This window comes from Paroedura picta, chromosome 11 (assembly GCF_049243985.1).
Source record: "Paroedura picta isolate Pp20150507F chromosome 11, Ppicta_v3.0, whole genome shotgun sequence".
Classification (NCBI taxonomy): Eukaryota; Metazoa; Chordata; class Lepidosauria; order Squamata; family Gekkonidae; genus Paroedura; species Paroedura picta.
Window position 1 is genome coordinate 33,094,598 of NC_135379.1, and position 24,158 is coordinate 33,118,755.

At 40.3% G+C, this 24,158-nt stretch overlaps 1 protein-coding gene across 2 annotated transcripts in view; it reads left to right on the forward strand.

The window, feature by feature from the left end:
* KCNH8 (potassium voltage-gated channel subfamily H member 8) overlaps window positions 1-24,158 on the forward strand; it is a 204,710-nt gene that overhangs the window by 128,389 nt on the left and 52,163 nt on the right. For both annotated transcript variants that reach the window (XM_077303611.1, XM_077303612.1), the window contains exons 7-10: window positions 3,171-3,375; window positions 13,516-13,713; window positions 17,603-17,802; window positions 18,403-18,652. In XM_077303611.1, coding sequence (XP_077159726.1) covers window positions 3,171-3,375; window positions 13,516-13,713; window positions 17,603-17,802; window positions 18,403-18,652 — 853 coding nt within the window. The remainder of the gene's footprint in view (window positions 1-3,170; window positions 3,376-13,515; window positions 13,714-17,602; window positions 17,803-18,402; window positions 18,653-24,158) is intronic.

The following is a 24,158-nucleotide window of genomic DNA, read 5'->3' on the forward strand; positions in this document are numbered from 1 at the left end:
ATAATGAGAAATAGCATACACAGATGAATCTGTTTTATTAACCTCATACTGTGAAAATATTAAATGAGTTTTATGATTTCTGCATCAAAGTATATTTTAAAATAAAACAAAGGTTCTAATCTTTTAAAAATTCGAACTAAAAAAAGATGCATTCTTTATGCTTGCATGGAAATTCCATTGATACAATAAGAAATCTCAAGTACTTCAGGGTTATACTTACACAAAATCTCTCTTGGGATTCATACTTGCATATCCCAGTTAAACTCTTTTATTTTTTAAAAAAGAAATACTTTATTGCAAAGGGAAGTAATTTGTTCCAATACTTACGATCCTTAAAGAGCAATAAATAAAGATATTTGATCATCAGAACTGCTGCTCCCGTATGGTATACGGTTCATACAGAATGTCTTGATTTTCAAGTCAAATTCTTGGATATTCTGGATTGTTATCTCCTCTACAACCTTGTCATTGGAGCTGGAGCTTCTAATCCTATCTACTATTTATCAATCTGTCACTAAATTTCAGTTCTTGAGCCATCATTAGGTCATGTTTTGTTTCAGTTGTTAATTTCAGATATCGCTATGTGTACCTAAAATAGAAATTTAGATAAAAGCCTTTATCTCCCAATAATGCAACTTAAGATTGTAAGGAACAATACTAGGAAAGTAAACTACCGACAATTTTAAAACAAGATCTTAAACAAAGATTGGTTCGTGGTGCTCAAGGAACCTAATAGTAAATGCTCCCCACTCTTCTTATAGATACATTTTAGTGATAATTTTCCCTTGACCATTTCTACTGTTTAGAAATTCATAAGTTTAGATGAGGTTTTCTATTGGCAAGATATAATACCTTAAATCTTGTGACACAGAGTGGCAAGTGGCAGAAATGCTGTCTGAAGCTGTCTGTACATGAGGTTGGGAGTTCGATCCCAGCAGCCAGCTCAAGGTTGACTCAGCCTTCCATCCTTCCGAGGTCGGTAAAATGAGTACCCAGCTTGCTGGGGGGTAAATGGTAATGACTGGGGAAGGCACTGGCAAGGCCACCCTGTATTGAGTCTGCCATGAAAACGCTGGAGGGTGTCACCCCAAGGGTCAGACATGACTCGGTGCTTGTACAGGGGATACCTTTACCTTGGGATACCTTTACCTTTAATGCCTTAAATTCAACTGAAGTGCAAAGTTTAATTGAATTTCTGCAAAGGATGCCTTTATTGCCCAGATCAAGTAGATTACCCATCTTATATTGTTTTAATGTCCCCAAAATAGTAGCACATGAAGAAAATATATTTCTCTTTGGTTAAAATAGCTAATGACACTTCTTGAGAAGCAGACACTCATCTGCTATCTAGATGGGCAAACCATGTGAAAGATGTAATTTTTCTCTTTATACTGCCAAGAGGGAAATTACTTTCATTCTCACACTTCTTTTGTGAGAAATTGTGGATGAATAGCTAGTTGCAGTTAAATTTAGGGAAAGGGAGATAAATAATGAGAAATCATTATACATGATTTATTACCTTTGTGCAAGTTTATTATCACATTATTTAAAAATCTGGGAACTTTATCTCTTTCATAAAAAAGATGTGCTTAAACTTACATAATTGAAAGCAGAATTGTTCTTTAATAGTTAAATCACTGCAGCAGTATTTAAGAGGGCTGTAATAAAGAGTGGACAAAACTCTTTTAGTCAAGACCACCTCTATAAAATTGGGATAATCCTACAAACCACGACTTAGCTATAAAACTCACTTTGATGACTTTGGGCCACTTTGTAGTCTCTTAGCCTAAACTATTTTGCAGGGGAGATTGTGAGATGAAAAGAATGGGAGAACCACATCTGTCTCTGAACTCATAGTGAAAAGGTCAGGGTAGGAATGTAATAGGCAATGTTGGTGCCATATGTACACATTTCCTATTGCTAAAATTGCGGGTTCTGTATATTTTCCTTTCTACTGCTGAGTGTTTAAGAGTTATAACTGTATACTTCTTCATGCATGTACACCATCTTGATGTGGTCTATTAGAAAGGGATAGAATCAAAATTGACACTGGCCAGAGCATTATAAAACCAAAAATAGCAGTGCAAGATCAGAAGAGGTGGAGGCAGCTGAGTTATAGGATTGCCAAAAGTCGGACACAACTGAATGGCTATCATCATGAGAAAGGGAGAGAAACTTGATGTGATTTATGGGGATCATGAAAGAGACAAGGTTCAAGAGATGTGCTCTTTTTTTTAAAGCCTTACTTTCTCAGTCACAAGAGTTTGCTAGTCCATTTGCCAAATCCATACCTTACTGCATTCTTTAGAAAGAAAGATATATGTTCACCCACAAAATTATCTTTAAAATACACATTTATTTATTTTTATTTATTTATTAAACTTTTATGCCGCCATTCCCTTAGGCTCATGGTGGTTTACAAGATAAAAATTGCAATAAAACCCATAGTTTAAACCATTAAAACCAATCCACACTATCAACGTTATCAACGTTAGGCAACAGGCGAGCACTAACTAACCCCACTAACCCCCCCACCCAAACCGCCCCACGTTAGCCGAAGGACATCAGGTTGCTAATTTGGGAGTGAGTCAATCAGATCATTCAGATGAGCCTAGGGAGCCCAGATAAAAGGGGATGAGAATCAAGGAATTGGGGCAGAATAATGGCCTGAAAAGGAGCATCCCAAAACATTTGTCCAAACAAATCATGGGAAAATTGTTCATCAAAAAACCAGTGGATAATCAATGAGCTCACAAGCTGAGTTGAACTGTACCAGTCTTCAATGCCAAGTTGTATTTAAAAAAAAAACCCACAACCCTCTTCCTATGCTCTTGAATAGGGTGGCAACAAATAATATAGTTTGTGTCTTCATAAATATACATAATATATAATTAAAAATTCTAAGTCCTGTTTATTGTCCAATCCTTGGAAGCCAAAGGAGAAATTCTCTATAATGAATGCTGAAGAAGAATCTGATGTAACAATTCTTGTTTCATGACTTTCTTCAGCAACATTAACTAGAAGAATAAGAATATGGTGAAACGCCACAGAATATTTCAATTTTGACTGACTTGATTGAGGGCATTTATTATAGGCTTATAATTAATAAACTATAAGCAAGCTTGTTCAGACTGTGGTGAAAAGTACTGAGTATTCTTTTGCTCTTTTAGGTGTCCATTGTTCACCTTCTCAAGACAGTGCGATTGCTGCGTCTTTTACGTCTTCTTCAGAAGTTGGATCGCTATTCTCAGCACAGCACTATAGTTCTGACACTTCTTATGTCTATGTTTGCATTACTAGCTCATTGGATGGCTTGCATTTGGTATGTCATTGGAAGGAAGGAGATGGAAAAAAAACCATTTAATTGGGACATAGGTAAAAGACTTTTGCTTTGTTTTAATTTTCAATCAGTAATTCAAATGCACTTCGAATCATCAGATACAAGAATTTATGCTGAGAGGCCAAGGTGAGAGTAGTAGTAGACAGAGTACAAAGTAGACAGTAGTACCCTTCAGATACAAATGGCCTGACTCAATCTAGGTCCATTTCATGCATTCATGTGTTCTTCCAACAGAACATTTGGAGGGAGTATAGTTTTGCCCTCATATGATTTTCATTCTTTCATTCTCCACATGTCCTAACATATGCTGCTAACCATTAATTTGCTATAGATGCTCATTTACTGCTGGTGATTTTTCTGTTATTTGCCTTTTATCAGTTTTAATTTTTTATTGCTGCTTTTATTTTTTTTTAAAAAAAGGGGTAATTCTAAATTGTTTTATTATCTGCATATTATACGTTTTTAGTGAGGAGTCAAAAATCAAAATCAAAATGGCACAAATGTGATACAGTCTTTTTTCTTATTAAATGAATATATTTCTAATTTTCAACTTATCAGTATCCATAAATTCCAGATATGGGCAACCAGAATGGGGTCCCAGGTATGCTTATCCCACTTTCAGTGTCTGCTTATCCTGCTTTCAGCAAAGCTGGTGGCACCTGGATTGGGCTGGCCCCTACAGCGAGCCTGCCCCCAGAAGACACACATGAGGCATGCTCTCTGCCTTGCCAACAGAAGCTCCCTGACTGCCGGGAGTGGTGGACCTCCAGCAGCCTGACTGGGCCACTGCCCTGCACACATGCCAGCCTAGCCACCTGCTCACAACCTTGCCCATGCTGCCAGCTCCCCGCCCACCACCAACCCCTTACTAGCCCGCCACTCCACCTAGCCGGCAGCACTAGTGCCAGCACCCAAGAATTGGCAGAGGCTACGACAAAGCAACACAGAACACCCAGTGCAGAGCCAGCACTGGGGAAGCAGTGGAGGCACCCACCAGCCACCACTGAAGAACTGGTGAGGGCAATGCTGAGCTGCCGCCGGACAAGCGGTGGGTTGCCAATGCATCACCAAAGGACAACCGATGGAGGCTTCACAGCCCTGGGGGCCGGCCGGTGGTATACAACTGCAGGTGGTAATAGTGACCCAACGGCGGCAGCCCAACACCACTGGCAGCCCAACACAAGTGGCAGCATGGCGGCAGCGCACGCCTCCACAGCCCAGACCTGCACTGCCACCCCCCCCCCGGCCAGCCCGGCACCCAACCTACCACCTTCACCAAGGGAAGGTGCGTGAGAGGGAAGGGAGCCCACTCTGTGTCTCTAGGCCCCTGGCGCTCCACACAAATGCTACCTCCCCCCTACAACCCCACTAGTGCCCGCTGTCTTCCAGACTGCAGCGAGCTTTTTTACTACTTAAAAAATAATTTAAAAACCTATTGTTTACCAGCACTGATGAAGGATCCAGAAAGGAGTGTGATCTAAGATGGCTCTTTTTCTAAGGAATGCTGTTTGATCCCCGCTTGAGAAAATCCGATTCCATGTAAACTGTCCTTGGAAGACCATAGAGAGCTTTTGTAATCTGACCTTGCATCATTTCATCATTGATTTTAAAGTGGAACAGTTGTTAATTTTTCCATGGATTGAGAGAACAGAGAAGAAAAACCCAAAATTGTTATGGTTTGGAGAGGTTCTGAGCTGAAATCATGATATGTTTGTGCCATTCAAAACTGTACATTCAATACACAAAAGTGTTCTTTGTTGCTAAATATATTCTGTGTACAAGAACTTCATGATCTTTTTTAAATGGACAGCCACAGATATCAGGTTAATAGGAGGCCATAAAGTCAAGATGCTGCTTCCTTGAGATCGTCAAAGCTGCCAGAAATCATTTCTGTACAGTTCTTGAGTATGTTTCCCACCTGTCAGCTGTAATTTCAACAGCAGGTTTTTCTAAGCTTATCCAAAGCAGGACTTGTTAATAAAGCAATTATAAGTCACCACAAGTATTAGATTAATTCAGTTTACATTTGATAAGCCTACTTTTCTATCCTGTCCTCTGAACAAGACTTTTATTTCTTATGTTTATCATTTTTTGTTACCTTCCACATATTGTTAGAGCAGTAGAGTTATGGTGACACTGGTCATCTGATTCTGTTATAATGTTGTGACATTAATCATGAAGTTGATTGTTGCATATTTTAATTGAGAAGACATCCTCGAGAAAGTCACCAGGCTAAACATTCTCCATGATCATTATCAGAAGATACATCATATCCTGCAAATAGTGACAGAAAAAAAATTTAATGGCTGGAAAGTTTTCCCAGGGTGGTACTGGTGAAATTTGAAGCATTCATCATTCTCTTCATTAGTGCTTCTGCAGTCACAGAAATCTTGTCAGCAACTCTGGGGATGAGTTTTGAATAGATCCTTGAGGCATGTACTTGTACATCTATCTAGGTTAAAATTTGAGTCGTGACTCTGCCCCTCCCCAGCAAATAGTATAATTAAATGTACCAGAGATACAATACAAAAGAATGACTTTTAATTTGAAATCATAGAGTTAAATCCGGAATGTGCCTTTCTGCTCATAGTAGGGGCTCTTTCAGTCATGGATGGGTTTCTTCCGTGAACAGAAAAACACCTTTGAATCCAGCTCTGTAATATGAACTCAACAAATCAAATCCTTTGGAACACTTGAAATTTCATCTGCCTTTCTGTCATTCCTGGTTTCACTGTTTCACGTTCCAGTCACTAACAATTCTGTGAATCCCTTAAATAAAAAATAGGTGCACCTTCTGTGCTTGCTGTTTGAAATTAGTACACACTCTGTCTATACACATATGCACACCTGTGACTTAGAGCGGACCAGTGTTCAGAACAAGCATAATGCACAGTCCTCCTGATTCCTTTATAGTGAATGGAATGCATGATTATTAATATTTATATTAATTTTTTCATCAAATATTCTCTTCCTATGGCAGCTTGGCATGTTACAGAGAAAGATTCAGGCTACCCTACTTCTTGTTACACAGTTATACCTTGTCATACCTTTTGCCATGAAGAGGGCATTAAGCCATCTGCATGTTGAACTGATATAATTCCAGATAAACCATCCCCATGCAAGTGGGACAATAGCAACATAGCCTCTTGGATGTTAATTTCATGCTTCGGCACCTGGTTATTGAGAATTTAATAACGTTCTTTGAACTAAATGGCCAATTTATCATACCTTCGGTTCCAAACAATTTTTTATTTATTTAAAATATGTACATTCTGATAAAATGATTTCCAAGGCATTTTCCAACAGAATAAACACAATACAAGAATAAAATAAGAAGCAAAAAACAATGACACTGTCAGCAGAACAACATATTAACCAACATAACTATATTCCATGACAAGTTTGAATAAATAAAATAGCTTTTAACCTGTTGCCTAAAGGAAACCAAGGTGATCTTTTGGGGAAATGTATCTGGAATAGACATATTTTTACCATGTTCAGAATTACCCACAAAATGAAAAAATACTTTTTCAAAATTCTTGATTCTTGTCTTTATTAAGGAACGTTTCATTGGAGCCAATAGTTCCGTATCAGTAAGCAACGTATTTGCCCTTGGAGAAAGATTCATTCCATAAGAAGAAGTGTTTCAACCATTAGTTCCCAGTGGCAATTTCAAGATTTCATACCAGTGGAGTCTACCTTTACATGACTTGCTTTTATGCAGAGTCTTGATTATTGCAAATTTGAAATGATGTTGATTGTCTTGCTTGATGGCATTTTACACAGTGGATTGGAATCCATTCTAAGCTTAGTGGATTGGAATCTGAGGCCCCAATTTTGCAGGCAGCATTGACAGGAATTATGCATGAGAACTATCTAATGTTATGATAAATTTCAATTAAACAGGGTTTGCAGAAAGCCTGAAAAACAGTGCCATCCTACCATGCACCTCTGCTCTCTTCAAACATTCATCCCTGCCACTCATGCTCATTCAAGTATACCTGTGTCATTCTACCCCACTTTGTAGCTGTTTTTCTTCTGAAGTCCCTTTAAGGATTAAAAAGACTGCAGAAGACAGCTGAAAGACTGATTCCATACCAGCGGTGTCACTCCAGGCTACCATTGGTTTGTTGTGATGCCCCACTGCTTCTTGTGTTCCCTCAGGGGACCGTTAACCATGATGCACACTTTCCACTATGGATTTCTGCATCTCCACAATGCAGCCAGGGCAGAAGGTTCTGCCACAGGGGTGGTTATTTGTACAAAGGTGGGATTGTGTAACAACATAATCCCACCTTTGTGCAAATTTTTAAAATGCCTCATTCGGCCCTGCACCACCATGAAGTGCTACAGAGCTGAGTGGGCATTTCTTGTCCCTTCTGGGACTCCATAGGCAGAGGAGGAACTGGGCCTGGGAGGTGGGGATCACTTCTCCACCATGCAGATGTTTTTCAGGCTGTCTTCTGAAGTCCTTCATGAATTTTGTTTCATGGTTCAGTTAAAACCTACTACCTAGTACTCCCTGTGCAGCGTCCAGATTATGATAATAGCTCTGCCTTCTTCAGTCTTTCATCCATTCTGCTTCTGCTCATTGTATTTACTCATTGTATATATTACAAACATTTTGCCTTAGAAAGGTTCCCTTTCTTTTCTGTTGGTGGTCTGCTTATTCAGGTACATGTGTGTCATCCTACTCTCTCACCATAAGCTGAGCTTGTCTCCAAGAGGTATAAGTCAAAATTTAAATGTTGTACATGTTGTATAATGTCATCCAAATGGAGAGTGAAGTAATTTGATATTCTGTGCAAGAACTGGAGAAGATAATTTGAACTTCATTAGCATAAATGTAAATAACATGGAAATGGAAAACAGAGAAGACCATTATGAGAAACACAAAAAGAACAATGAGAGATAGAGAAAACAGAAAATAAGTGTATAGGGACACCAAAAATGTCCCTATAGACTTATTTTCTGTTTGATCCAGACATTTTCATTGAATCTTATTCATTCCCCTCATTATTATCTATAGAATGTGGCTTTGTCAATTCAGGTCCTGTGATATGCAGCATTTGGGGTGGCAAAGAAAAAGGAGATCCATTCATTAACAGTAAGACAACTGGTGGACTTTTATCCTGCTTAAAGAACAAATAAGAATATGTGAGCCTTGTTGAATGCTATAGAACTATGAAGAACTAAACCCAAAGAATTTTCATACCTGACAATTAACCCTTAGCTATTTTAGCAGCAGCAGTATCGATGGAATGAAATTTACAAAAACGTGACAAAACAGGCTGAATAGAAGGAAATCGAAGACAACATGCTTAGGGAGGGGCAGAAGTAGAAAAGTAAGACAATCATAGTTCAGAGAGGAAAGATCCAATTATAGCAGGATTTTTTTGTGATGGATAAATGTTAGATTAAAGAGAAGAATTAAAAGGGAAACATGCAGAAGAAGAGTAGGGATCAGAGAGAATGAAAGGGGATCCAAGAATACAAGTAAAACAAGGTCTAAAAGATAAATATATTCAAACTCAAAAACAGGAGACTAAAGAAAAGGGAATAAAAGATAAAGGAAGAAATATAATTGTGCAAACAGCATTACATATCAGTACCACTAAGGAAAAATAGAAAATGAGAAATCGCAGTGACATTCTAAGTAGAGTTATACCCTTCTATACCCATTTAATTCAATGGATTCAATGGACTCTGCTTAGGATGGAACTGCAGGTGGCAAAACTATCTTCTCTTTTCTTGATGTAGACTTTTCTTTTCTTGATGTAGACTTTATTCCCAGCTACTGAAAAATCAGGTATTAGAGTTTTCAATGCTTAGATTAATATCCTTGAAGAATTTTGAATTCTGAGTAATTGCCATTGTTAAGAAAGACTGGACTGGTAATTTGGCCCAATGTATTAATATCTCAAGTGAAGCTCAGAGCTGTTGGCCAGCTTGCTTCTGCTGATTGCACTACAGGCTGTGTTTTGTCTGCCTTTCAAAAATCCATTTTGTATTGTCATCCAGCAACACTCTTTCTTCCCTGGCAACCTAGCAGCAGGTTCTTTGTATAGCAACTTCAGAGGGTTATGTGGAAACCTGTGGCTGACCTACTTCCAGTTTCCTTTTTCCCCCTTTCACTTCATTCTGACTGCTTCAGAGGAGGGCTGCCATACATTAGCAGACTTGGCACCTATAATCACACATTTTCCCCTGCCAAGCTTTTATAGGAGTGCTGAGTTTTAACAATAAAAATGCTTAGCAGGTTTCTTTTTTTCCTCTCTCATATTATTCTGCTCAGTGCTTCTCTTTTCAGAAATCATAACAGGTACTAAAGCTGAAACTAGGTATTATGATACGCATGGGGCTGCCACTCAGAGCAGCAGCCATGTGTCTTCCTTCCTCAACAATTCTTAGTATAAATTCCCTCTGTCCTGATTGACTGGCTTGTGTTTCCCTGCCTAAGCACTCCAAACACACTGAGCCATGATGGCAGGATATGAATATGTAATAGAGTTAATGAGGAACTAGAAACATAGCTACCATTTTTTATTGAATTGTGATGGCATTCAGCAGATGTTCTTCAATAAAGGAAAAACATTTTAAAAGATGTTCGGTTCTTTAAGCAAATTTTGCTATCAATTAAATCTTTTCATTGAAGGAAGAAACTATGACAAGTTTATTAATTATTTCATGGTTATTGTTATTAGCAAGTACTGCCACCCAGCATTTCGCTTTGTTTCCCACCTGGAACCTGGGAGCCCTGTGCCTCCATGGGATCCAAAGCCAGAGCTTTCCTCCAGGGGGACTGATCTCTGTAGTCTGGAAATGACCTGCAATTCCAGCAAATCCTCAGGTCCCAACCTCTCCCAACTTGCAACTTCTCTGCCACAGGGTTCCCCCCTCCCAAGCAAGCCCTTTCATCTCGAGCAGCCTTGAGATGATTTGTCATTATAGAGTCCCCCCTCCAAAACAGCCATTTCTGATTTCTATAGTCCCATTCCAGGAGATTTCCAGGCCACAACTGGAAGTTGGTGGCTCCTTCATCACCCGCCACGAGCGGCTCCTTCATCACCCGCCATTACCCGCCACGAGCCGCAAGGGAGTGGCGGGCTATAAATCTAATGATAATAATGATAATAATCAGGAATGTTCCTTGAGGTTTGGGGGCGGGGCCTCAAGAATCCAAGGGTGGGCAGGAGTTTTTGCCAATATAGCCAGCTCCCAGGGAGGCTACAGTGCAGGTACGCATCCTAGTACCTGTTTTATTCCTGGATGCAACAGGCTTTCCCTCTAGTACCACATAAAAACTGCATGGTCCTTCCAACAAAATGCTGCTCTGATTGACCCTCACTGGGGGAAATGCCCCCAATAGGGTGATGGCAGTCCTCAACTGAGGGCCAATCAGAGGCTTTTCCCCACCTCCTTTCTCCTGCTCCTTCTCTTCCATGCCACCTTCCAGCACTTATGCTGAGGAGGAAGAGCAACCAGAAGGTAAGCCTGGGAGCTGGGGACAGCCATCCCGACATGCTCCACAGCCTCTCCCCCTCCTCCATTTTGGCTGCCCTGTGCTCCCTGCCCTCCTGGCCACTGAGAGGGTGGGAAAGGCCCTTCAAGTGCTCTCTGTGCCACTTGCGCTGCTCTTCCCACCTCCTGGCTACCAGGGGAGTGTGGGGAAGGTCAAGCAGGCATGCTTTGCACTGAATGTGCTACTCTCACCAGCCTCCTGCCCATTGGCCAACCAGGTGTGTTCCACACCAGCCATGCTACTCTAACTGGCCTCCTGACCACTGGGAGTGTTGGGGGACCACCAGGATTCCCAGCCTATTCTTAAAATAGATTTTCCCACTAAATGATGTTAAACTTTATTTTTAGAGGGAATGGGTGGGACTGCCACGCACACAGAAGAATATCAACCCTCCTCCCTGATAAGCTCCCACTTGGACAATGTGAAATTACTAGGGGGATATCTGATAAAACCATGCACCATTAAATGTATTGCTCCACAGGAATAATTAATGATGACTATGTTCAGGCTACCATATTGTAGTTATCCTGAACACAAGAGAACAGAGGCCACAATTAGTTTTACTTCTGGGACTTCTCTTGTAATTTCTCATGGCACCCAGAAGCTAGGAGGAGAATCACTCATCTTCCGCTGCTACTGATTCTGTGGTGGCTTGCCCCTTGAGTACTTGAGGTTTTGCTTTCTAGATGTATGCGTCAAAATGTAGACAGACTGTGTAAGAAAAAAAAATCTTGTAAAGTGGGGAAGTGTTTTTACAACTGACTGTAAATACTAACATTATCGCCTGTCAAAGCCTAGACAGGCATTAACATTTTATTTACTGCTGGAACGCTTCCCAGAACAGGTAAATAAAATGTGATACAAAATCATCCTTACAGCGACAATTCATTTCCAATGAGATCTCCACAATAGCATATCATGGGTGGGAGCAGCATTTAGACCTGTCCTTTGTAACATTGGAAACATCACACTGACATTTAAAAATGTCTGTTTAATAGATGCAAACCTATACTGTAGTTCTTGTCAACGCTGGAGCCATGGTGTTTAAATTTCAGGTTGCCTGCAGGGGCTCATGGGAATTGTAGTCCATGGACATCTGGAGAGCCACAATTTGGCCACGCCCTAAATCATTCCAAAATACAACAGACGGATATCTGGTCCATCAGCTATTCAAATTGTCATTAAAGGGCATTGCACTGAAATATGGATTTCCCCCCCCCCCTATTTATTCTCAAGAACCTTGTGTTCAAATCCCTGCCCAGCAATAAAGCAATCTGGTTAGATCAGTTATTGTCTTTCAGCCTAATCTACTTCCTGGGGTTGAGGTGAGGGTATAATAGGAACAGGGAAGGATATACATCCCTGAATGCCTTAAACGGAGGATATGGAAAAAATATGAAAGGCAGTTGTATTATCTTAAGACCTTCTTTAGTGTCCTCAGGAATGTGAGCAGTACAATGCAATTCCCAAGGACCATACCTCTGCTCACTCAGCTGTACATTTGGTTCATCTGGCACGTTTTAGGATTTGTATGCAGAATGACTTCAGTGCTAGAAGCAGACCAAACCCCATTTACTCATTGTGGATAAATATGTAATATCTTGATTACAGTGAATTGCTTGATTACGATGCTGAAGCAAGAGTTGTTTGACTAAATGTCAGCTTGTTCCATTATCAGCTTGTTATGTTTACCATTTTCATGTAGTCTGGCAAATGGTCCTCTACCTTGACTCAACTGATCTGATCAAGGCTAGGCTATTGTAATGCACTCTAGCTGTGTTGGACCTTGAGGTCAGATACTCCAACTGGCACAGAATGCGGCAGATGGGTTAGTATTGAGGGCTAGGTGGAATAGGCACATTAGACCCAATCTGCAGTCATTCCATTGGCTACCTATAAGTTATAGGTAGCTCTGAGCTGATAGCCCGGGCACACCCAATCTCATAAGTTCTTGGAAGTTAAGCAGGGTCAGCCTTGATTAGCATTTGGATGGGAGATCTCCAAGGAAAACTAGGGTAATGACAAAGAGGAAGGCAATGGCAAATCACCTCTGAATGTCTCTCACCTGGCTGCCAGACAATCCTACAATTATAGGATCTCCTGGCTACACTACACTCCCTGGGAGTGGGGGGGGGGTTCTGTTAAAGTTGTCACTCCTGTTATAGTATTGTTTAGTCAAACCTATTGTAATTCTGTTATTCTTAGAACCACTGTTGGAACGGATGTTAATGTGTAACGTTAAGACTGTGTTATATGCCTATGATGTTCTAAGTAATACCCCACAATGTTTTATGTAAACCGCCCTCGGCCATATGGGAGGGCAGTATAGAAATCTAATAAAGAAAGAAATAAAATATGTTAAATTAATAAACATTATTTACTGGGTTCAATTCTAGGAATTGTTTATTGCTTACAACACTACATGATGGTGTTTAGAACCCAGGAAACTGGAAATATTGACGGTTTTGGGTTCTGATGCATTTAGATATGAAAAAATACTAATTTATTGTTTTGCTACACAACTCCATGTGGGGCTGTCATCTATACTGGGCTATATTACAAACGTTCCCTGAAACCAGATACTAAATAGCCTATATTTTTAACTTATACTCTGGTATCTCACTTGATGTTTGCTTGTTTCTTGGACTTCCAGGTTGGCTTCATGAGCTGGGAAAACGTTTGGAGTCTCCATATTATGGCAATACTTCAATAGGAGGCCCAACACTCAGAAGTACCTATATCGCTGCCCTCTACTTCACACTCAGCAGCCTCACCAGTGTTGGGTTTGGTAATGTTTCAGCCAATACTGATGCCGAAAAGATTTTCTCCATTTGTATAATGCTGGTTGGCGGTAAGTAAATATACCATACAGTAGAATTTGAAACATATTGCAAGGCATTGCTCTGGGATTTTTCAGTAAGGAAAAAGAGAAATGTTGAATTTATTCTTCAAATCAAATTGAAATAAAGCCATACGGCACAACAATCCCCATGACTCCTAGTCAGCAGATTTTTTTTGGAAAGACAAACGGAAAATCTGGAAGAAAGCTCAGTCAACGGGACATCATTCTATGATAAGGTGTTTTCACATTTGTTGATCTCACATGGGCTGATGCTGCCTTCTACCATCTTGTTTCCTGCTGATGGGACTCTCCAAGGCCTCGGAATGGGAAGAGCAGGGGAAATGGCCCTGTTGATCTCTATCCTGATTCAGAGTGGCTGACTGTTCTGGAGCCTCCTTTTGTCCCCATCTTTTCCCCCTATGCCCTGCCCCATCATAGTCATAATGCCACCCCATCACCCAGTCCCAGCTGTTCTTGGTCTTCTCAGGGACCTCCCTCAAGTATTTTCCGAAGTTGAAGTTGGCAACCGTCTCAAGCAACTCTCTGCCTGATAGCACTTTTGCTTCATTGAATGGTTAAAGACACAGTGTTGCCAAAATGACATATTTTTGCACTTGAAAGCTTTTCATATCATGGTGACTACATACAATATAATGGGTTGAGTTGATACACTATCTGCTGGCCCAAACTAATTATTTTTACACCATTACATCTTGTCTGACATAGTTTCCCCTGTTGTTTATTAGCCTGTGACACAGGAAGGCACTTTGCTAGATGACAAATAACTTCTAAATTAAGCTCATATTAAATTCAGTCCATTTTTACGTGCCTATATGCATTCCATAAGGGTGGATAATTGTTGCTATTTATGCATGTTCTCATTTATTTTAACTTTGTTGTATTCATGAATTTGTTACAACATGTTCAAATCGTAGAGAAGGGATATTTTTGCAATTTTAATTTCAGTTTATTTACACCCTCCATGACTCAGCAACCTGAATGGCAGGAGTATGATCCATACAGGAGGGGAGTATTGGCTGGTCCTCATTGCCAACAGGGATGAGACCATGTGCTACTATAACCATCACAGACCATCTCTGTTTTCTATATATTTCTGTCTTTTTTTTCATGTTGTGAATCAGAGCCTGACTCAGTGCCACATATTTTACTTTATTATCTGTCACACTGTATCCTCAGACATTGATTTATTGTTTTTATCGCTGTAAACCTTTCTGGCCCTACGGATAGAATCACTCGATATTTACTAGCTGATAAGTCCCCAGCTAAATTTGGGGTTGCGATAGTTCGGACACGACTTCGCACCTAACAACAACAAAGTGCCCAGAAATAACAGAACCAGTAGCTGAATTCTTGGCTGCTGTGATACAAAAGGATAATCGGCTAAGCAAGAAATCATTCTAGACCATGGACATTTACAGTTGATGTAAATTACTCATTACTGAGCATTCTATGGAGGAGTGTATAATTGGTCATTACTTATTTTACTCCATGTATTTGTTTTAACTTAGACCATGTAATCATGATGAATTATTAATTAATTGTTAATTATTTCTATATAGACATTGTCTTTATATGCCATTAAAGGTTTTTTGTTGGAAACATAAATAAAAATAAAATTAAAAGGTTGGTGCCATGGCTCAGCATCCCTGCAGTCTCTTAAGGAGGTCCCCATGAGGGAGAGTCTAGTGTGCAGACATGGACTCCCTCAAAAGGATCCTCTCCAAGCCCAAAGTACCAGCAGTGCCAAAGTGTAACAAATATAACATAAAATTGTATGTGCAATAATAACTGACAATAGCTTGAAACCCAGTATTTTAATATTAACAACTCTCTGAAAACAGGGTGGGTTGGTGGGTAGCTTCCCAATGAAAAGCTGGGTGACAAAGAGGCTTGGAGACATACAGGCAACTTTGTATGAGAAGCCATGTTGGTCTGAAGTAGTGCAACAAAATTTGAATCCAATGGCACCTTTAAGACCAACAAAGATTTATTAAAGGTATAAGCTTTCATGTAGATGAGAAAGTGTGGATGCACACGAACGCTTATGCCTTGGCTAAATCTTTGCTGGTCTTAAAAGTGCCACTGAACTCAAATTTTGTTGTTCTACTTCCGACCAACATGGCTATCCACTTGACTCTATCTTTAAGGCATTTTTAGGAAGTGATGTTCAGAACATGCTTCTTCATCGTTACCAATTTCCTAGGAAATAATAGGAAAATGCTGGTAAATCTCACTGTTCTAAATCCAGCTGTGGGCCAAATCCAACTTCTGCCTTCTGCTTCATTTAAGGCACAGTGCTTAGACCAGATCCCAAGAAAGAAGCAGGTGTACATATTTGAATATGGTTTATGTAATTTGTTTATTTTATATTTATTTCTATAACACCCCACCCAACTTCACCAGCTAGGGACAGTTCACAATACAACACAATATAATGTGTAATGGATAATATAAAAGAACCATTTAATTAGACTGACAGTTCCAAATAAGTAGATGGCTGATTCCCATTATCTGATATTTCGTTGAATTGATACAAACTAAAACCATTAATCATTGCTGATTGTCATTTTTACTAGAGAGGAACAAAGTAGTTGAGCTATCCTATAGGTGGTGGCACTAGAAAATATTTGGGGTGTTTTCCTAAGAACATTTGAATGCAGATTATATGAGTCAACAGAACTATTGCAAGATCTGGGAAATTCAAAAAAGTGATATAATAATTTATTTTAGAAGTGCTCTTATTTAGGCTCAGCTTAATAGTTGACGAAAAGGCTGTGAATTTTCACACCTGGCTCATTTGATGAAAAATATTTTAATACATTAAATTAAAGGGAATTACTGTTTGTCTTTAAAATCTTGGTTTATTATGGTTGGAACTTTTCATTATGGAATGGTTGTGTACCTACAGATGCAAACAACACCCCTAAATGCAGATGCCACATTCACTGATATTTAACAAAAGAGAGGCATCTGGAAAAATGGGCTCTTTCTTTACTAAAATAACCTCCCTTTTTTGGTAATATTAGGAATTTCTGATTTTGCAATATTCCTGATTAAATAATTTTGCTAAATTTATTCCATCTGACTTGACCTCCTAGATTTTTTCCCCCCAAATGTCTCATTCACACCTGATCTCCTGTAATACACAGCCGTGACTTACCGGGGCTGCTAGTTGATGCAGTAGGAGGTGGCTGGAATGAACAGCGGTGACCCACAGCCCAGTGAGCATGTGCACCACGAAGGCGGTGCACATGTGGTGCCAAGGACAGAAGGCGGGCTGGTGTGTGTCTATATAAGGTGCCACATGGCTGGGGCCCAGCTTCTCTATCTGAGATTTCATACAGATCTTGATAACTGATGGTGATTTTGGAATATGTGGCTGTGTTATCATTTCAAGTTATAATAGTCTTACATCACAGCTTCAGTTTAGGGTATGAGAGGGAGCCAGTAGGCAGGGGGTCCAGTTTGCATACTGGGCCCTCTGAGGAGGGGGCTTCATGAATAGATCGGTGTTAATGAGCATGGCTGACCTGGCTGGGAAGCCAGGTGCTTGTTGCCAAGCATACTGGGGGGTAGCCAAATGAGGTGGGCACCTATTGGCCCCCCATACAGGTCACTTCCCTGGGTAGGAACTCCAAGAGGCAAGGGGCCTGCTCTCCCGGCTAGGAATGATGCAAGCCCCGGGGCACCTCTGGACTCCTGTATTGAGCAGCCAGATGGCTAGGGGTATTCTGGCTCCCCTCATTGTGCTGGCCCAACCCTCCAGTGGAGGACAGTATTGATAAATAAAGCTGTGGCTATGTTTCCTGCCAGTGAGAAGTCGTGTCTTATTCTGGCAATAATAGTATCTTTTACTATATTGACATACTTTCTGCAGCTTTGATGCATGCCTTGGTGTTTGGTAATGTGACTGCTATTATTCAACGGATGTACTCCAGATGGTCTCTATATCACACAAGAACCAAGGAGATGAAGGATTTTATAAGGGTCCATCACCTACCACAGCAATTAAAGCAAAGAATGCTTGAATATTTCCAAACCACCTGGTCAGTCAATAATGGAATTGATTCACATGAGGTAATCAGAATCTTACTTTCAATATTTTCTTATAAACTGATGTGACTCCCTGCACAATAAAATTTTAATTAATCCTTTTGGTGGAATAGTTCTGGAATATATAACAAGGCCATACATGTATTTATTTCTGAAATAAATAGCAATTTAAAAAACAACATAAAATAGATATGACAGGGAAATATTACTGTGTGGAGTTGCCAGTCATCCTCCTGTGGTAAATCTTTGTTATGAATGCACTTTTTATATAGATGCACATATATTTAACTATATTTAGAAAAGTTTAACTTCTATATCTTTTAAAAAAGAAAAATCTACAAGATTTTAAGAGAGATCTTACAACTAGCATTTAGGTGAGAGGCACATTATTGGACTTTGACCTTTGAACTCTTTCAAACATTCAAAGGCAAATATTTGTTACCTACCTGGAGGGGGGGAGCTATTGTCGACCACAAGATAATGACAATGAGATGGACTCTAACTTTGTTCTGAATTGTATTGTAAAACTAAAAAAAAGAGCCATGAAAATTATTAATACTTTATTTTGACAAAAGAGCAGATTATTGAAGTTTAACAGGAAACTCGTTTTCCCTTTCTGGACAGCTTTTAAAGGACTTTCCCGATGAGCTGCGCTCAGACATCACCATGTACTTGAACAAGGAGATTCTGCAGCTGTCCCTTTTTGAGTGTGCCAGCCGCGGTTGCCTCAGGTCTCTGTCTCTGCATATCAAAACCTCCTTTTGTGCTCCTGGGGAGTACCTCCTCCGGCAGGGAGATGCCTTGCAGGCTATCTATTTTGTGTGCTCAGGTTCCATGGAAGTTCTCAAAGAAAGTACGGTGCTGGCAATTCTAGGTATGTTGTGTGTTTTTCCTTTATTAACGTCAGAGAATAAAATGGCAGCTTATTATAAAAAGGCTTATTTTTGGACAACTGTTGTTTGCTAACCATTGTTTGCTAACAGAGCTGTGTTCATGCTAATAAGACCAAAACTCGTATCCTGCATATGTACATGATTTTAAATAATTTAAAGATGCATGCTGAAGCCCCCACTGAATATCTGGGCCATGGGCCCTGCACTGACTATACCACCCAGCTAATCAATTGCTTTTAGGGGAAACATAGGACCTTGCTTTCCTAACTCTCCCTGAAAAAAAATTGTGCCTGGAGACTCGGTTCCTTCCCTCCTGGGGGACTCCCCCCGATGAAGAAGAAGAGGAAGAGTTGGTTGTTATATGCCGCTTTTTTCTCTACCAGAAGGAGTCTCAAAGCGACTTACAATTGCCTTCCCTTTCCTCTCCCCACAACAGACACTCTGTGAAGTGGGTGAGGCTGAGAGACCTCTGATATTACTGCTCGGTCAGAATAGCTTGACCAGTGCTGTGGTGAGCTCAAGATGGTTGCACCCAGATGGTTGCATGTGTGGGAATGGGAAGTCAAACCCGGCTCGCCAGATTAGAAGTCCGCATTTTACTGTTTAGTGTTATATGTATTTTATATTATTGTAGTCTTGCCCTGACTTTGTAAAGAGAGAGCAGAATAGAAATTCCAGTGTAAATAATAATTATTTAACTAAATTCGCCATAGCCAGGGGACAGCCTCCCACCCATGCTCTGTACAATGGAGCTGTGGAACCTTATTGAATTGGACAGCTACACTGCTGGAAAAAGATAGTACTTGGGTCCTTAAATGTGTCTCAGTACAGCAGCTTATAGCATTGACTCATTAGTTGGTTAAGGAGATACTTTAAAATAATTAATAAATGTTCAGTGATGCTATATGAACTTAAAACATTGTATGAAAAGAACACAGAATAATACTTTTGGCTCATCAGAAAATGAAAAAAGCAAAATAAGCGCTATTGCTGTAAATTTTCACATATGGATGGCTGATGTTATCATAAGGAAGATTATTAAACACCACAGACCAAGTATGTAGTAGATAGACTGGCTTTCTGAATACCTCACTCCATGTTTGTAATGAACATAAACCATTTTACGAGAATGAATCTGGTTTGACTAATTGCCTAGGTAATTGAATTTGATGACTCAGTGTCTCCCTCATAATTTCATTACAAATCCTAGGATATCATGTCCTAATAAATGAGGGCATAAGATTTTATATACTACTTAACCATTTCTACAGAAGTTGCTACTAACAGAGTATTAATCAAGTCTTTATGTAAAAGGATATGGTTGCTTCCTATAAAAACATTTACCCAAGCAAAAGTTACATCGAATGATTTTGTTCATGATTGATGAATTGCATTTCCTTAATCATGGCCAATATTTTTCAGTTAGTTCATAAAATCATTAGAAGGCATTTGATGTCTAAACAAGTGGGGACCCACAAGAAACTTGCAGGGAGGGACATTCTCTTCCTTCTTACCCCACTCCTTATTTAATCTTCCCTCATCTCCCTTCCCTACCCCTTCTGTATCAGCCTTCTCCCTCTCCCTCCCCCCCCCCATTCTCTAGCAGGTCTCTCTTTTCCTCCTCTTACTTCCATCCCTTCTCAACAAATACCCCTTACCTCTCATCCCATCTCAATCTGTCTCCTCTCTTTCCCTCCCCAGTCTTCTTCCTTTTCTTCCCTCCCCCTTCCTCAGATAATTCCTCTTCTTTCTCCCTCTCTCCTCTCCTCCCTCAGATGCCCCCCTTCTTTTTCTTCTCTTCCCATATCGGACAATCCCCCCTTTTGCTCTTTTTCTCTCCCCTCCCTCAGACCAGGCCTGCAGCCAGGAATTTTATGTCAAGGGGTCAGTAAGGGTATCAACCCACCTAGGGTTGCCAATCTCCTGGTGAGGGCTGGAGACATCTTGGAAATTGTACAGTGAGTCATGTTAAAAGGCTTCCACATGTTACATAGGAAAGAAAAACACACTCTTGGGGGAATGATGCACACACTACACAGCTGAAAAGCACCTCAGCCTTACCTCTACCTGGAACAGAGGGATGCTGCCACCAGCTTGCTCCCCCAGTGGCCTCCCTCTCTTTGCCACCCCCACTGCACCAGACCTCACCAGAGCCCCAGAGGGGAAGGGCAGCTAGCCACACTCCTGGGCCAGCTAATCATGTCTTACCCATCCACGGCAGGTTGCCTTCCACCACCATGCTTCCTTTCTCTGCTTGTCCAGCCTATATGGATCAGACCTGCCTCCTGCTTGCTATGCTTGGGTCCATTATACATGCCATTTGATTGTTTTAATTCCTGCTGTTAATTCTCCACATTGGGTCCCAATTAATTCCCAGTTAATTCACATACCAAAATTCCATTCCATTAATTCAAATACCAAAATTCCGTCTGGTTTAGAGACTTTCCATATGCCCTTTTGATAGTCAATGTAATAGGTCATATGTGAGAAAAGAAGCCTTTAGTTGTTTTAACACTAGTCCTTGGGTGGATTGGCAGTTGAGGAAATAATTTCAAATTTAAACAAAAGTAATTCCTAAACTTGATATTTGCTTATTTTGTAAGCTTTTGATGCCATTGAAGTATCGGGAAGCAATTCTTCACTGATAATGAGAAAGTTTTCAAATACCAGGGGTTTTGTGTGCTAACTGGCTGGAGAACAATACATTTAAATATTAGAGAAAGTCAGATGTTACCCATTGTTGACTTAAGCTTTCATTAATTCTCTTTATTCTTAGAATAAAGTGCACATATTTTAATTAAAAGTCACTGTACAATAGCAACAATAGTAACAAATGGACATACAATTATTAAATAGAAAGTTAATGAAATCAGAACTACTAAGATAATCCAGCAGAATGTAATTTTTGTCCTGTTATGGTAATTTAAGACTTTTGACTAGAGGTTCATCTCCTGCAATAACAGAGTGTCAGAAAACATGATATTCTGTCACTGTGGTGAAATAAATAATACTCAGCATTTATATAGTGCTTTCAGTTCTCAAAGCCCTTAACATAAACTGAAGACAAACTCAGGCATCTATGTAAATAATTTTAAAATAAATAAACATTTTAAATAATAAATAATTTTAAGACATAAATATAAATTTTAAGTAAATAAATAAATTTCAGTGTTTAAGATAACAGTTATTAAGTCCCTGTACCTAGCTATTGAAAGGGAGGAAATGTTTAGGAATTCATACATAGAATTTGCAGCATCACCAGTGATTTAACCCTGTCACTGGCAATAATGGTACACCCTTGTCTCTTGCTGTAATGGAATCTATAGATAACACATCACTTGCAATTGGGGGCTGTCAGGATCAGCTTGGGAAATTCGTAAAAATTGGGGGGGGGTGAGGATTAGGGAGTGATAAGGAGTTCAGCAGGGATGTGATACCGCAGAGCCCACCCTCCAAAGCTTTCATTTCTTCCAGGATAACAGACTTCTATAATATGGGTATCAGCTGTAATTCTCTGAGAATCCCAGGCTTTACCCTGAGATTTGTAACCCGACTAGTGGTGCTGTTGAAGTTTGAATTTGGAGAGTTCAGAATGCAATCTCTCTGAGTGCAATACGTTTGTCCAAATCCAGAGCAAGTCTTGAAGCTTTTGAATTCAGACCATACCTTGCATGAAGTTCCAACCCCACTGCCAACCCTTCCTCACATCACTGTCACCATTCCCCCCCCCTCCTTTCTCTCAAGCGTACCTGTTCAGAATGTCTGACGTACAGGCAACAGCACTAAAAATTGCATCTTTGCCGTCCATCTCCCACTGTCAGGATCAGTGCCTGCTCTCTGCCATGACACCCACCTTCTATCAAGACACCAAAATAAACTCAATAACAACATCCCAGGCACAGGGGCCCCTGGGAAATTCAGTTTTCAGTGGCATGCTGCCCCATGATATGGGGAGAGATATTGCTGCTATTTGGTGCTCTGTCAACAAAGATGGGAGAGAAGTTCAGCGGAAGTGGAAAAACTGCAGGAAATCTATGGATAACTTTTTTTTTTTTTTTTTGCGGACAAAAGCCAATGTTGTCAAGGCAATCCGAGAAGACTTTGCCCATTACTAAGCGTTAGAAAGAATAGCAATTCATCATTCACTTAGTGTCAGCTCATGATACTGGCTTTTAAAAAGAAAGCCAGGCTCTTCATTTACTATTGCACTGCTGGCTTTTCTCAGTGAATTGCAATGGGTAATATTAATCACCATTATCAGGAATGGGTTTTAGTAAAAATTAAATTAACTTTTTAAATATATAGGTACCATGTAGCAATAACCAACCCAAGCAATTGATGAGCCGGTGCTAATCCATTCCAATGAAATATATTGTGTGAAATAAGCATCCAAGGCTAAATCCATTGTGGCAATTCTGTTTCTCAAGTCAGAATGCAGAAGCCTTTTGCCGTAGTCATAAAATCACAGCTGCTCCACTGGCAAGTCCTAGTGATTTCATCACACTAATTCTACTCTGCAGGAATAGTACTTTAGTTCCAGTGGTTGAATCTGTTCAGAGAAGAATTGTATATAAAACTACCAGATATATCTTCTTGATATACTCCATTTACTTAAATCTATTTTAGAGCCCAACTAGCTGAGACAATAATTTGGCGCTGAGATTAGAGCTCCTGAGCAGCTTCAGGGCCACTATCTATGGGAAAAGGAATTATCCTTTTTTTGTTTACGATTTTTCCTTTGAGCCAGCTGTTTGACCAGGTAAGAAAAATATATAGTAAGAAAAATATATAGCCAATCTAATAGTTTCCTCCAGTGGTACAAGAGCAAATTATAAAAACACAGGTATATAAAACTCTGCTAGTCCACCATTCATTCTTTTAAGCACTGTACTATACCATATCTGTTCCTCTTAATAAAACAGTAAGAAGGGTTGGGGTGGGCTGAGTCCGGGATCAAAACTCCTGGATTGGCCCCTTGGCCCCGGACTGACAAGCAGAGGGGCCAATTGGAAGGCGCAAAGCACCTTCCGATTGGGCCCTCACCAGGACAGACCAGAGTTCCATGGCAATTAGGAGACATGGCTGCCAGTCTGCTCCTGACCACTGCAGGGATAGGAGGTCAGCAGAGCTGCCAAGGGGAATGAGAACAGAGGCTTGGACAGGCTGCAACAGCCCTTTTCACCCCAAGGCTGTCCTAACTGTCATGTCCAACTGTAACTTTCCCTCAGAACCCTGACAGAGCTGGCAGGAGGTTGGAGAGTGTGCTCTGACAGGCCCTGACTGAGGAGACGGAGGTATTTCCAAGAGCAATGCAGGGGAGCCTGAGGGCCTTCCTTTTGAGGGTGGGGAACTTTCCCCTTCTGCCAAACAGTTGGCTGACAGGGAGGCCACAGAAAAGCCCCTTCTCACTTAAAATACTGCTCTGGCCGGGGGGTTAGACACAGCCAAGCCATGTGTCTTTCTTCTTTGCAACTCTCTGCAGATTTG